The 14,285-nt window shown below is 35.3% G+C and overlaps 1 protein-coding gene across 2 annotated transcripts in view; it reads right to left on the reverse strand.

The window, feature by feature from the left end:
• VPS50 (VPS50 subunit of EARP/GARPII complex) overlaps nucleotides 1–14,285 on the reverse strand; it is an 80,251-nt gene that overhangs the window by 49,438 nt on the left and 16,528 nt on the right. For both annotated transcript variants that reach the window (XM_021551762.2, XM_021551761.2), the window contains exons 6-12: nucleotides 12,478–12,548; nucleotides 11,946–12,063; nucleotides 11,815–11,850; nucleotides 9,347–9,429; nucleotides 7,828–7,870; nucleotides 5,026–5,124; nucleotides 2,006–2,146 (exon numbers count right to left, since the gene is read on the reverse strand). In XM_021551762.2, coding sequence (XP_021407437.2) covers nucleotides 2,006–2,146; nucleotides 5,026–5,124; nucleotides 7,828–7,870; nucleotides 9,347–9,429; nucleotides 11,815–11,850; nucleotides 11,946–12,063; nucleotides 12,478–12,548 — 591 coding nt within the window. The remainder of the gene's footprint in view (nucleotides 1–2,005; nucleotides 2,147–5,025; nucleotides 5,125–7,827; nucleotides 7,871–9,346; nucleotides 9,430–11,814; nucleotides 11,851–11,945; nucleotides 12,064–12,477; nucleotides 12,549–14,285) is intronic.

Below are 14,285 nucleotides of genomic sequence, written 5' to 3' on the forward strand. Positions count from 1 at the left end.
GAGGGTTCTCACTTAACTAAACAAAGAGAAAGAGGGCTCATAGTTCAGTTTTGAACAATTTATTCCTCAACAACTGAATGCATGAGATGAAAACCTGCTGCTTTTTCTACAGGAAGTTAAAAATTGAATTGCTATGATACCTCATCTTATTCAGCACCCTGATTTCACAAATGAATTACAACAGGTAACAACCAACACTGAACAGCATGGTAAGAGACCAGAATTTCCCATCTGCAGCCTGTCCCTAAATATCTAATGGTTACCAAGATAGTAATGAAAAATTTAAAAAGTAAATTTCAATGTAATTGCAGCAATATTCATAGTAGAATCAAGTCCCAAAATCTGAGTACCTTCCTTTATACAGAATGCTACTGCAGGGTCACATTAACTTAAGCATCATATCTTTAAGATCTCGCATAAGTAAAGACTAATAGAAATAATGAGGAAATAATTTTGTAACCATGCAGTTGAAGCCACCCTCTTGTCTGTGTATTACAAAATGTGGTATTTCCAAGTACCTGAAAGATCCCTCCACACACTCAAGTATAAGGATAAACAGCAGAACAGCAACACACAATCTGGATTTTAGAACTGCCCAGAAGAAGCTCAGTAATAGTTTGAAAGTGTAAATAAGTGGGCATAGTATCATTAGTATTAGCAAGGAATGAGATAAACTGAAGGACATACAGAGGTATAAAGCAAAAAAAAAAAAAAAAAAAAACAACAAAAAAAAAAACCTGGAAGAAAAGTTCATTGGAAACTAAGAAACAAAAATAAAACCACACTCTGAAGGCTTACAGCAGAAAGATGACAGGACTGCAGTCTGGAGAACAAAGATCAGGGTTTGCTGGCTCTCTGCAACTAGAATTCATCTCAGTGAAGTGGAAATACTAACTATCCAGAAACATACTCCTTATGTTCATGAACACTTAAGTCAATCATTCCCAATAAATTTATTTTGCTTTATCACACTTTCATTTATATGAAAGCTCTTAGATAATGTAAACTTTTTAAGTTAAAGAGGCACCTCTTTACAATGAAATGGTTTACAATGCAGATGTGTTGTTTACTCGTGGCAGCTACTTGATCCCAGGAGATAAGAGAAGTGAAAGAACAGAAAATGGATCAGAATATGAACGTTAATCTCCTTGTGACTGTAATTCAATTTTATAAATTGCAACTGATGGGATGGATCCTTAAGTTTATGAAGGATGATGAGTGCTCCATCTGTGACTGAAACAAACATCCTAAAGAACATTCAAGACAGAAACATAATTTCAAATTGTAATTCAACATTAGCCCCCTAAAATATCTCACATTCTTCTTGCCGGCCCCGAAGTTTGAGAAAATTTCTCAGGATGTAACAGTAAAATCCCAAGTGAAAAAATTAAAAGAGTGAATTAAAAAAATGCTACATTCATTCTAAAAGCAACACAAAATATGCAAGAAACGACACTTCAAATTTGCAGCAGAGGAAAATATATGTATATTCTGAGCCCATTATCTGCCTATCATCAGGCTTTCACATCTCCAGAATATAGCTGTCCCTTATCCTGGTATCAAAAGTGCAAAATTAAATGTGAGAATGGAAAGTGAATGATACAAATCAGGAATAATGGGAAGACACCAATTAAATTAGAATCTTTACAAGAATTCTTACTGAAATGCAGTATCAGAGAAATTGTGAATACTACCTAAATGCACAGGAATAAAATTCAAAGATAATAGTTATTCCAATAACTAGTATATCATACTGAAGACACACATATTTTGAAATGTTGGTCTTTGTTAGATGGAGTGCACAGTAACTCCAAGGTGCTAAGATTTAGTGCATTCAAAATCGATACTAAGTTATGAGTAACAAATATCTCAAATAATCATAAGTGGTATTAAGAAACTAGAGTAGCTACAGGGTTAACAACTGAGTCCCTACTGACAAAAAGTACACCTACAACAGTGAAAAAATTCAGATTAAAAACCATACATATATGCAAGAATTACATACTGTACAGAGGTCTTTGTACTGTAACTTCTGAAACTTGGTGTCTGTGTTTCCGGCACACAGCTCCACATATCCAAGAACTACTTGAAACACAGTGTTGTGAATGGCTTGGGTGAAGTGCATATGTAACTGGTCCATTGCTGTCTAAAAGAAATAGAGCAACATAAAACCAAACAGTAAAATTCAATTTGTCATATGCCATCATCTTTTAACATAAATCTTTTTCAGTACTGAACACCTGTAAGCATGTCCTCCAATCTCTGTCTCAAAAATACGTAACATAGATCTTGGCAATATTACAATGTGGTCACATAAAAGAGTTCAGGTATTGCAAGTAAAATCAGTTTCCTCTGCCATCTTCCCTCTTTACCTTTTTTTATACACTGTCACTAGTAAATATTAATATAACATAGATAATTATAGAATTTGCTCACTCATTTACCCTTCTCCCAATTATTGATAACATGCCAAAAATAAATTAGTTGGGATTCATGCACTTTTTCCCACTGGAAACACTGCCCACTAAATCAAAAATATTTCCTTTGCAATCATTAAAATTAAAAGCACAATTACAAAGTCTTCATCCACTTGCCAGAGTGAAGAACCCAAAGTACAATTAAGCAATACAGAAAGGTAGGCACATCATATAAATAAATTTCCTATAAATCTCCTCTTTTTGGTAGGGAAAAAAAAAACCCAATTTTTTTTTTTTTTTTTTAAAGACTACATTTTCCAGGAAAAAATAACATGTACTAAGGACTAGGTAACATATTAGTTTTGCCATAATCATGTCTGAGTTTCAGGTCAGGATGTTTCCCAAGTGTCCCTGTTCTTAATAAATTACATGTAACATTCAAAAACTGAATTTTCTCACTGTTTTCACATACACACAATCAGCAGATTTGAAAGTGTTTAGTTTCACTACTTCCTATTTGACATTTTTAGTTACCAACAAGAGCTGAGAACTCAATCACTCTACAAGAAATGAAGAAGCAATTCTGCTTAAATTAAAACAGCCCATCTTCTATAGCTAGTCCTAACTTGAATTAGCTAAAGAAAACAGAATGACAAATGATATAATGAAAAGTACTGAAGAACCTTGACATTTTGTTTACTGAAAAGTGGTCAATATAAAGAGAGATTTGAATAAAAATGCAACTAAATTATTTTCAGGACAAATTCAAAATATGCACTTTACTAGTAATAAAAAGAATGCCAAAACCAACTCACTCTATAATGGAACAAAGCAAGCAAAACCATACAGTAACAAATAACACTTTTGTCAGAAACTTCATTCCTCTCCAAGTATCTGCCTTTCTCAACATGTCATGTACTTGACATGCAGTGAATGCATTGTACCTATTTTTGTTCAGTAAATAAGAAATTGAATACAGTGCACTAAAAAAATGAAAAGTCTAATTAATCTTTGCCCCTGATTTTAAGTTGCAGTCTTTAGGCATTCCAATAGTTCTGCACATTAACAAAGTATGGGAAGATAAATCCATTTCTATCCTACTGCAGAGCTGCACTGGTTTTACAGTCAAGCCAGGGAAAAGAGAACCCAACCTAGAAAGGTTCTAATTAAAAAGAAGCAAAACAAACAAACAAAACTTTAAAACAAACCAAATAAAGGCAATCTTATATCAGATATACTCCTGAAATTTAGAAAGAGCATTAAAAAAGCCAAGCATAATAAAAAATTATTTGGGTTCTTGTCCTGTCTTCACCAGGGGACAGGTGCTTTGACTCTATCTTTAGCAACTGAAGGCTTCTGGGGCAATCCCTTCCATAAGGAAATCAATCCTTGTTAGACTGGCACCATCACGTATGAGCACTGACCACTGACAAAACATGCCTCCAAGACTTTCATGTCTCCTTATCCCCTTTACCTCACAGGACCTTGATATTAGCTCCCATACTTCATACCTTCTGAAGGGAACAGGTCAACTGCCTTCTCAGAAAAATAAACCAATATGAAGCTTCAAGACAGTGCACCAAAGAGAAGAAAACCCCATCCTATGGAAGAACCTAGGTCTACTCTTCTATACACAGAAAATGCTCTAGACACACACAAATGTAACTTCCCAGATATGTCCACAGTATGTGTTTGACATGCCATAGGATGTACTTTACTGCAAAAATCTACCCCCTCACATGCTCCATTACCATCATGTTAACAGTACAATATAAAATGGACATACTCAAGGCAGAGGTATGCAGAACCCAGAAAAGCAGACCCAGCTACAAAAAATATTATTCACATGACCAAATAGAACGAACAGTGCAAACAGCAGTATAAACACAGCTGAAATACGTAACTGTTATCATTATGATCTGTCCAAAAATGTACATGTTGCAGTAACACAGAGCTTATCTTTAGCGATTAAATGTTAAATTACATGAGCATTATAAAAGCCTCCATATACATATATTTGGCAAGACCCATCAGCATTAATGCGCTGGTTTTGGCTGGCAGAGAGTTAATTTTCTTCACAGTAGCTGGTATTAGGCATGGGGCTGTAGTTTTGATTTGTGCTGGAAACAGTGTTGATAATTCAGGGATGTTTTACCCATTGCTGAGCACATCTGACACAGGGTCAAGGTCTTTTGTGCTTCTCACCCCAACCCTCCAGAGGAGGGTGGAGGTGTACAAGGAGTTGGGAGGAGACACAGCCAGGACAGCTGACCCCAACTGACCACAGGGATATTCCATAACATGCGGTGTCATGCTTAGTGATAAAAGCTGGGGCAAGAAGGAAGAACAGGGGGATGTTTGGAGTGATGAAGTTTGTCTTCACAAGTGGCTGTTACACATGATGGAGCCCTGCTGTCCTGGGGATGTCCTGCCCACCCTCTGACCTTGCCATCGCCCCAAGGATGAGGAAGCGAGCATCTATGGGGGGCTTAGCTGCCACATGGGATCAAACCAGAAAATTATGAAAAAAAATTTCCATCACAGGACTCAAAGCTTCATGCTGTGACATGACTATTCTTTGTGGCTTCCTCAGAAGGTAAGTACTAACCTGTGTTTTTCCAAGCAGCCTGTAAGCCTGCTGAACCTTTGTATAATGATTGATATCAAAATTCTTACATATTTTGGAAAGTGCAACGTCCAATTGTTCCTATAAAAATGGAAGAAAAAATGTGTTAAACACTAAAAAAAAACAGACTAAGTAATACATTACTTAAACAGCATCAAGTGAGGAAGATATTTATTTAAAACAGTGTGGTAATTATGGTTGTACAGTAATCAAGACTGCGTGTGACTAGACTGAGGTGCTTAAGTGTTACTTCTCACAGTGTAAGTAACTCAGTGTCAGCCACAGAGTTCCACCACTCCCAAGAACAAGCAAGAATACTGCAGTCAAATTCAAAGTGATGTTTACTTTGAGAAGGCCAGGAACCTCAATATGGCAGAGCTGGGATTTCTGAGCTGGTATACTTCAACCCCTAAGAAAAACCCAGATCTGGGGGTTAATTAAATTACAGACTTCTTAACCCTCTAACTGCATCTCTTAAATTGAACTAATACTGCCTGAATTAAAAGGTTATTGGCAAGACAGCCAATTTACAGAATACTGTATCAGCACAACAATCAGTACCTGAGAAAGTCTAAAAAAGTAGACACACAAATACAGGTTCTGCCAGCAGAGCCATGTCTGAGCATACTGATCAGCTCTGCAAAAAGTGAAGTTTGTCTACTATGTAAACTAAGTGAAAAATAAACTTCAATGTATCTAATAGCTAATAAAGCTTTCAAGAATTTGGCTATGCAGGCTTAATAACATTATTCTCATGTAGACACTGTAATATATTCAGCTACACAACCTATTTTTTCCAACCAACAATGCAAAAAATAAAAACAGAATGAATCCATATCATATAATAACATACACAGGTAACAAATATTTTCTTTCACTGCTAGATACTAAAATAATTTCAATTTGTATTATTTTATGATCTTGCAATACAGTCTTGCTCTTAAAAATAGAAACCATAGTAGATGGGTGTTTATGTACTTTTACTTAATCCACTGGAAAATTTTCATTAATTACATCATTAATCACAGACTATTTTTGGTGTTAATCCTAGAGATTTGGTGGGGGTTGTTCATTGTACTTTCTTCCCCAAGCCAAATGGTAAAAGGATAAGTAACCTAAAGATTCAGAACTTCTCTAAAACATTACTCAGAAATTTAAATTTCAGACATATGATGATTTAAAAAAAAAAATTCCTTCTCTTGTTTCTTGCAGAATACCTGTACAAAGAAAAAAAACAGGATATCAAACTGCCCATGAACAGAGCTCTTAAACAGAGAACATTAATGTTTTCTGTTACATTTTTCTATAGTTCCTTCCACTAAAACCATCTTGCATTCGATTTGTAACTTAGTATAAAAGTAAGATCTATATTAAAACCTAAATTTAAAAAAGACAAGAAAAAGGAATGGACTTAAGTAGAGGCACTCAACTACTGAAAAGTCTTATTATTTAAATCCTAAGTAGCAGAATATTACTCTGCATTAATTAGACCATGTATTTCTCAGCAATACTCCATAGACTCCAGGATGTCTTAGATTTCTTCCATATGCACAGGCATAACTGCAGTAGAAAATAAGATACTTTCACAGGAAGAAAGTAAGATATTTTTATAAATTCACAAGTAATAAATAAGAATCCTGAACATGACCATTTAGCTAGCTGTGAATTGCTTTCACCAACCAAAATGGCATATTTTATCATATTTTAATAAGACCAAAATTTGCTCTTCAAAGCTGTTACTGGAAGGAAGTAAAAATTCATGTCTCCTTTTAAGCAACATCAGCATTTGCTCACAAGGAAAAAGCCGAGTGCTCACTCTTACATGGCCTGTGTTAGTGGGAAGAAAATAGTCATTCCACCAGCTCTTTTGAACTAGACATGCTCTGAATAAAGCATTATCAAAGGAAGACCAGAGGAACAAAAACAGCTTTACATAAAAGCTGAAGTACAAAGAGATAACTGAAGGAAGATGACAAAATTTTAATTTTACAGGGAATTAAATAAAAAGGTATTATAAAACATGCTGGTCTGACTTTCTGAAGAACATGTGACAACAGGTGAAGACAGCTCCTCAGATAGCTAATTCAGCTTCCTGGTAAACATTACATGTACATGCATTACATGCATCACATACACATTTTACATACCTACTTTGCTAGCCGCCCTACAAAAAGCTCGCCAAGTTCCAGCTCAAAATTACCTAGCAGTGGAGTTCAAAGCATTCCCTTTTTTTTCCACAAGTTTCCAGGGAGACACTTAACATTTTATATTCCTTTGCTTTTGTGATACTATCTACTAACTTCAACCAACGTTAGTCTCATCCTTCACAGCTATTAAAGTCTTACTTCCTACAGCTTAGCACTGGTCCTATCCAGCAGTTTCCAGTGTGCTGACCTCTAAAATTTCCTGTGAAACTGTGATCTCTTGTACAGCTTATCCAAACTACTGGCTTGCTACTAATTTACTTTTCACAGCTCTTTAGAAGTTCAATACTTCAAATTTTATGTGACTTTTAAATTTGACTGCTCTACCATTTAGAGTGAGCACAACTAGTGAACTAGGTCATAATGTAACATATTACAGAGCATATAGGTTGATTACAGCACTGAAGTCTACATGAACAACAATGGCTACAGCATCCAAAGAGAGTATCTGAAAATAATGTACACATTCTATAATTGCTAACATTTTACTGGAAAGCTCTAGTACTTAGAGATTAAATACTAGCACATACTTAGAGGTTAAAAATTAACATATACTAAACATCAGTATATTAATTCTTACCTCTATTTGTTCCAAAGTGTCCTGCAGTTTTGAATTTAACTCACTATTGATGAATGAAAAAATGTATAGAATAAAATTACTGATTATATAAACATTTCAGACCATTTCTTATTTCCAAAAACCCTACAACTGAGCCACAACCTAGTAATTCATCATAAACCATTAAGCTGCTGTTACTATGTCAGACTAGCACCATCACATCACTGCTATGTTGAAAAGCACATTATTCTAGGTTTATAATGCAACAGCATTAAGAAGGTCTAGACAAGACTCCATCCTGCTATGATTTAACCAAGAATTCAAAGACATTCCTAACCTCCAAGAAACTTGCTTTAAATGTTTTGGTTTGGCACTGTGGTCTACAGCAGAACATACCCAGAAGGGTCAGGGCTGTCAAGCCTTTGCAAACTACAGTAATTTTTATTTGTTGCTCAAGAACCCCTTACAGAAATGCTATCAGAAAAAAGAGAATTTAAGCTTTCTCAGAAAAAAAATTTAAAGTTGGTATAAAAAATTAACAAAAACAGCTACCATAAGATAAACTATTTATAACAAAGAAAGGCACCACTGCACCTTTGCAACAACCAGCTTTAAAAATTTCAGAACAGCAGCAATAAAAAAAAAAAAAAAAAAAAAAAAAACTACTGTTTTGGTTTGGAAGGGTCAAAGCAACAAAGAAATAGGCAGGATATTATAAAAAGACAGATTTTAGCATCTCTGTTCTCTATGCATCATCTTAGTTCTCTATGCTTAAATGATACACCCATCACCCTCCTTTTTTGTTTCCATTAGATAAATTGGGTACAGCACCCTGCAAAGAAAAGTTTACATTGAAAAACGGGGAATCAGAAAGAACTGCCATTGAACATTAAGAGAGTAGCCAGTGTTTCTTTATTGTTTCTCCACATAAAATGAACCTTCAAACAGAAAGACTTCCATAATAATCTGATGTTACTACATCTCCTGCTGGAGTTTATGAGCATTTCCTGCTATTTCTTTTCTTATTTTTAAAGAAATGGAAATATTAAGTCTTTCTACAAAAGACACTGCAGATATTTGTATTAGTTTTGGTTCTGAAAGCAACTTCTCCATGTCAGCATAAAACTCTGAACTTGCTAATGTCACTGACAAGAATCAGAGTAAATTACCCTGAAGAAGCCATCTTGCTATAGGCAAATTAATTCCAGAATAAAAACTTCTCATTAAAAACTCAGCTTACATATCTCTAGGTGGGAGGTTGTAGCATAGCTAAAATTCACTTTAAGTTGAAACTTTACCTGCCAACATATTAGAAGAGTTACAATACAATTATGTAGTCTAAACATTTACCATGTGCTGTTATGACTGAAGATTGGTTAGTTGTGATAAAGGGAGGTGGGAAACTACACAGGATACCTACACTTTTATAACTGCCTCAATTTTACTTTTCTAAGCTAAAAATTACTTTTCAATTAAACTTTTTTTAGAGAATGAGAATCAACGATCAGAAATAAAATCATAAAAGCTGACATCACCCTACCTTATACAACTGTAGTGTTTGAAAGTGCTGGCAGCTTTCTGGCATTCCAAGCATAGTTGAATAGCTCCTGGATAATCCTCCTCCTTAGGATAAAATACAATTGAAAGCTCATCCAAAGCAGTCATGCAATACCCATTTTCGCTTGCATGCTTATGTATAAACATTTGGAATAAATATTTTGCCCCTCCTGTCTATACAGTAAAGTTAAAGAGTGAGGGTCTACTGCAGCACTTAATGTGCAGGTAGTTTAGAATTATCAACATCTGAAAACACTAGGTATTACATTACCTTATGCAAACAACTTGCTGATTTGTTTCCTTATCCATACGTAAAAAATATATCACAAAGTTTTTATTACAGAACAACTAACATCTTCCCAGTAATCTATTCATGGAAAGAGTTTAACTCGGGCACTGACAAGCTGTTCCCATTGTTTATAAAACATAAAAGGAGACAAGGAAGTCACTTCCAACATTACACCCAAATAAACACTATTTAAATTGATACATCCAGCTCATTAGAAATCAGATTAAACATAACTGACTCACAGAAAGTGTCAGGAAATAAAGAACACACTATGGATGCACTGTCCTAATATATAAGAATATCCAATAAGTAGACAGCTCAATCAGGAAGTATGAGGATTTCAGGACAAAACAAAAACATACACACAAAAATGTACAATCCAAGATCCTACCAATAAGACATAGGCATTGCCTCAGATATACCTATTGCTTCAGTATTCTATTAGACATAAGACCAGAAGGAATCTTGGAAGGAGAGAAACCCTTTTTAATAGCTAAGAGCTTCTGGTTTTTGTCATAATTACATGCTTTAGAGACCTAAAATGCAAAGCTGTTACTGGAAGTTCAGTCATTGATTGAAGAGCAAAATCACAAGAGTAATTTATGTTCATCTATTATCATAGAGTAGTTTCTGAAATGAAATTGGTTTGAACAGCAATGTTCAAATGCAGATCAAATTTAACTAAAAATACACAAAAAAACACCCCAAACTACATTATCCATTTGATGAAAACAGAACAGTACACTGGTCTAAAAGAACTGCTGCATTTTTAGCTCCTTACATCTTTCTCCACTGGAAACCTGGTACTTGCTCCATAAGTCTAACAGGGCTCAAATCAGAAAGCCTGCTTGCGTAAGGTATGTTACTAATATATTCCAAATGCAGCTCAGCACTGTAAGCTACTGTAGCTTCATTCCAGGTCTTTTTTTAATTGGGAACCCTTTCAAAATGCTCTTCTCTGAGTGGCTACTAATAGCTCTCATGCATATTCCAACTTCCTAACTTCTAGGAGTACAGAAAGTAAATGGGCCAATAGCTGGGATAACTTACTGGGAACAGACACTGAGCACAGCTCTAAAACTGCACTGTGCCAAAACAGCAGTTTCAGCCCTTAAAAATCACTGACCAATTATGGTAATTAGACATTAGGGTCTGTGTGTGAATGCAACAACTACACCTCCTCAGGACAATTCTGGCCAGTAGACACTGAAGAGTTAATTCCCTGAGTAGCAAAACACAGCACAGAAATTAAAAGCTAATCATTGTACAGGGCTTACTGAGCAGAAAGCATTTATGCCATATGAAAATCAGTGCAGTACTGCTTGGTAAAGAGTAAGAAAGTTTGCTGACACAAGGTGATTTACTCAAGATGGAATTAAATTCACAGAATCTTGAAAGTTGAAACTATTAAGATTCAATTTCCAAATTTAATAACCGGGGATTGTCATCATGACATTCCATCCAGTATTAGCTATAAATATTTGGCAAACTTGCAAGTCATAATTGTTAGGCTACCATTACTATAGCTGTCAATAAAATCCTGAGGCTTTCTTTCAAGACAAGATTTCACCTCAAGACAAGATTTTAGTTTGCTCTGTGCAGCATATACTGCATTTTTAGGCAGCATACATAACAGCATCAGAATTTTCAGTGTCATGGCCTGCATGCTGCAATCTTTTCTACAATTGAATTAAAAAGCCAACACAATGAGTAAGGACAGAAAGCTACTACATTTACAAATAAAAAACAAAACAGGGAACCCATCCATAAATTTGTATAGTAATATATCAATAGAAATTCCTTATCCGGACCCAGTTTATCACCAGTCAGATAAATCTCATATTTTTTTCTTTTTTTCCCCCAAATATCAACCTAAAGAAAAGAGGTATAAGTTGAGAGCGGGGATAAATGAAGATCCCACAACATTTTTACTGAACTAACACAAGCTTCAGTGCCCAGTGTAAAGGCAGGAATGAGTTTCTGATAGAAAATACTCTCCCCTGGCAGCAGGGCTAATTTGATATGAAGCTTTTCCCAATTTAAAAGAATAAAAATATAATTTCATCCCATGCACACACCCTGTTTGCAAGACAAAAATTAAGATGCCTGACAAATGTAGACTTAGAATAGCTTCAAATTATACCAGTCTGGTAGGGACTTACCTCCAACATCTCACTCAAACGCACATCAGTTCTTTGCTAAGAAAAGCCAAAAAAAAAAAAAAAATAATCCAGTCATTACTATGCAGAAAGTAAGAAAAATATTTTTCACTGAACAAAACAGCTGTACATACCAGTGTTTTTATTGTTCTCAGAGATTTTAGCAGTCCAATAAGCAACTGTCGTTTCCTCTGATTTGCAAGGAGCCCCAAACTAGTTTGTGTGAACCCTTCCTTTGCTATATTCAGGTGTCTGCAAGGTAAAAATTAACATAATATTCAACAATTCATAAAATAAAACGTATTTCTAATAAATTCTAACAAGTCCAACAAAATAAATGGTAGAAGACAAAATTGCCAGCATTTTTAGGGGAACTCAGAAAACAAGACTGTAGCAACAGACAAACAAGAAGGCACATCCTCCCTTCTGCACTTGTCTGTGGATCGGTGGTTTATTTCCAAAGCTTTCTATTTCACAGAGGATTACCAATTGCAAAAGTGAGAGCTGCAAGAGTTTGCAACAGTTTCAGTTATCTCTAACTACAACTGTTAATAGCATTCAGCACATGAACAGGAAATATCATCAGCAAGCAAACTTCCTGGGTTTACAGATCTCTTTTCAAATATTTCCCCAATTTCAATCTCTGTAGTTCCTTAAGCAAGATACCTTCTTCCATTTGTGCAAATAACTGCTGCTAGCTGAAGGCCAGTCTGCAATGATGTAACACGTTCAAGTTCCTAGAGAGACAACAGGTTAAACAAATATACAAATTAAACAAATATACAAGTTACACACCAATGAAGACTACTGATTAGTGTATTTCTCTTGAGATGTTAAAATGACTTTGTACAGTTACTTCATATATTATTTGTTTCATCATTTTATATACACTAAGTACTGCAATGTAACATTAACATAAACTATATTTTGAAATACAATTCTCTTGTGAAGATAAGATAGTTGAAATCTGGTTTCATTGCAGTGGGACCCTCTACATTTATATATTGCACATTTAGCCTAAGAATTTCTATATCATTAATGCATTACAACAGAATGATCAAAGCTTCAGGGATAGAAACACAGGGCTTAATCTACATTAATATGCCAGAGAGCAGCAAAACAAAAAACACAAATTATGTTTCACACAGCATTTTCTTGTTTGGAGGCACTTGTTCTACCAATTTAATAGATGTCACATCATAATGAATGCTAATTGTATCCTGTTGACTTTCAACTGAAAACTCTTCAGCAGAGGTGACCTGAATTTAGCCTGATTTTGACTTAGTGAAGTACCTAGCATAATCTCAACTCCTTGAAAAAAAAAATGTTTTAATACAACTATTAGGACTTCTTTTGTTAGAACAGCTCTGCAGAAAAGTGCATTCTTTCCCCAGGCTTTCCTACAGAATAAGAGTTTTGTTTGCTTGTTTGAAGGTTATTTTGGTTTTTTTGGGGTTTGTTTTTTTTTTTGGATGGGTAGGTTTGTTTTATTTTTTAGTTCCGCTCATCATTTCAAAATGTATCAAGTGCTTTCCATGAGAAGGGAGATTTTCACTTTGAAAACTCATCTAACTCTAATATGACAAGCAAAAATTAGTTCAAAGTTCAGTTCAATTTTAGATCAGCTCCTGGTCAGTCTACAAACCACTGAGCTGCATCTTCCACCACAACCTGCTCCTTTTATGTCAGCAGTGTTGCTTTTTTATAAATGACAGCCTAGTTGCTGATATGCAAAATATCTTAAGAAAGCAAACTGGAAGATTACTTTCCTCAATACCTGCTTCTCTCTAAAAACATACTTTGCAAATACCAGAGCTATTCAAAAAGCCATTGTTCCCTTGTTCATGAGGAAACACATACAATAAGGAGCAACTCCACTCAGTTGCTTCTTGCAAAGACTCTGTAAAATCTCTCCTTTGAACACAACTGGATGGAGAGGAATGGGGAGAGAGTGCAGCCTAAATATTTCCAAAGAGGGAATCTTCTGCCCACCATTTAGGGCTGAATACAATTTTTCTCTTAAAAACAGTCTTTCACCCACTGGTTCCTTCTAAAGCATGTCTTTCTTCCAAGAACAGAAAACTGTAAATCCCTTACCCTGTGTCTGCACCGCGCCTCTTTTGGCCACAGGAGTGCCTGTTAGACCAGTACTTCACACTAGGCATAGGATTCAAACCATGATATCCCTAAACTACACTTTGAAAATTTGTCCAGGGAATGTGTTCAATTGCATTTTTGGCTCTTGTAATGATTTGTTACTGTAGTTTAACACTGAACTAGAACTGCCATTACAAGTTCACACAGCACAGCAAGAGGTTCATTTCATGAATCAGTGGTAAAGTGAGACCTATAATGCCCATCAGAATCTCCAAAAAGTCTACTGACAAGAATAACTCTGTGCAGGCCTGTGCCCGTAAGTAACACTGAAGGATTATTGACTTAATCAGGCACAAAAGTATTTAAGAAAAGTTTTT

Source organism: Lonchura striata, chromosome 1 (assembly GCF_046129695.1).
Source record: "Lonchura striata isolate bLonStr1 chromosome 1, bLonStr1.mat, whole genome shotgun sequence".
Classification (NCBI taxonomy): domain Eukaryota; kingdom Metazoa; phylum Chordata; class Aves; order Passeriformes; family Estrildidae; genus Lonchura; species Lonchura striata.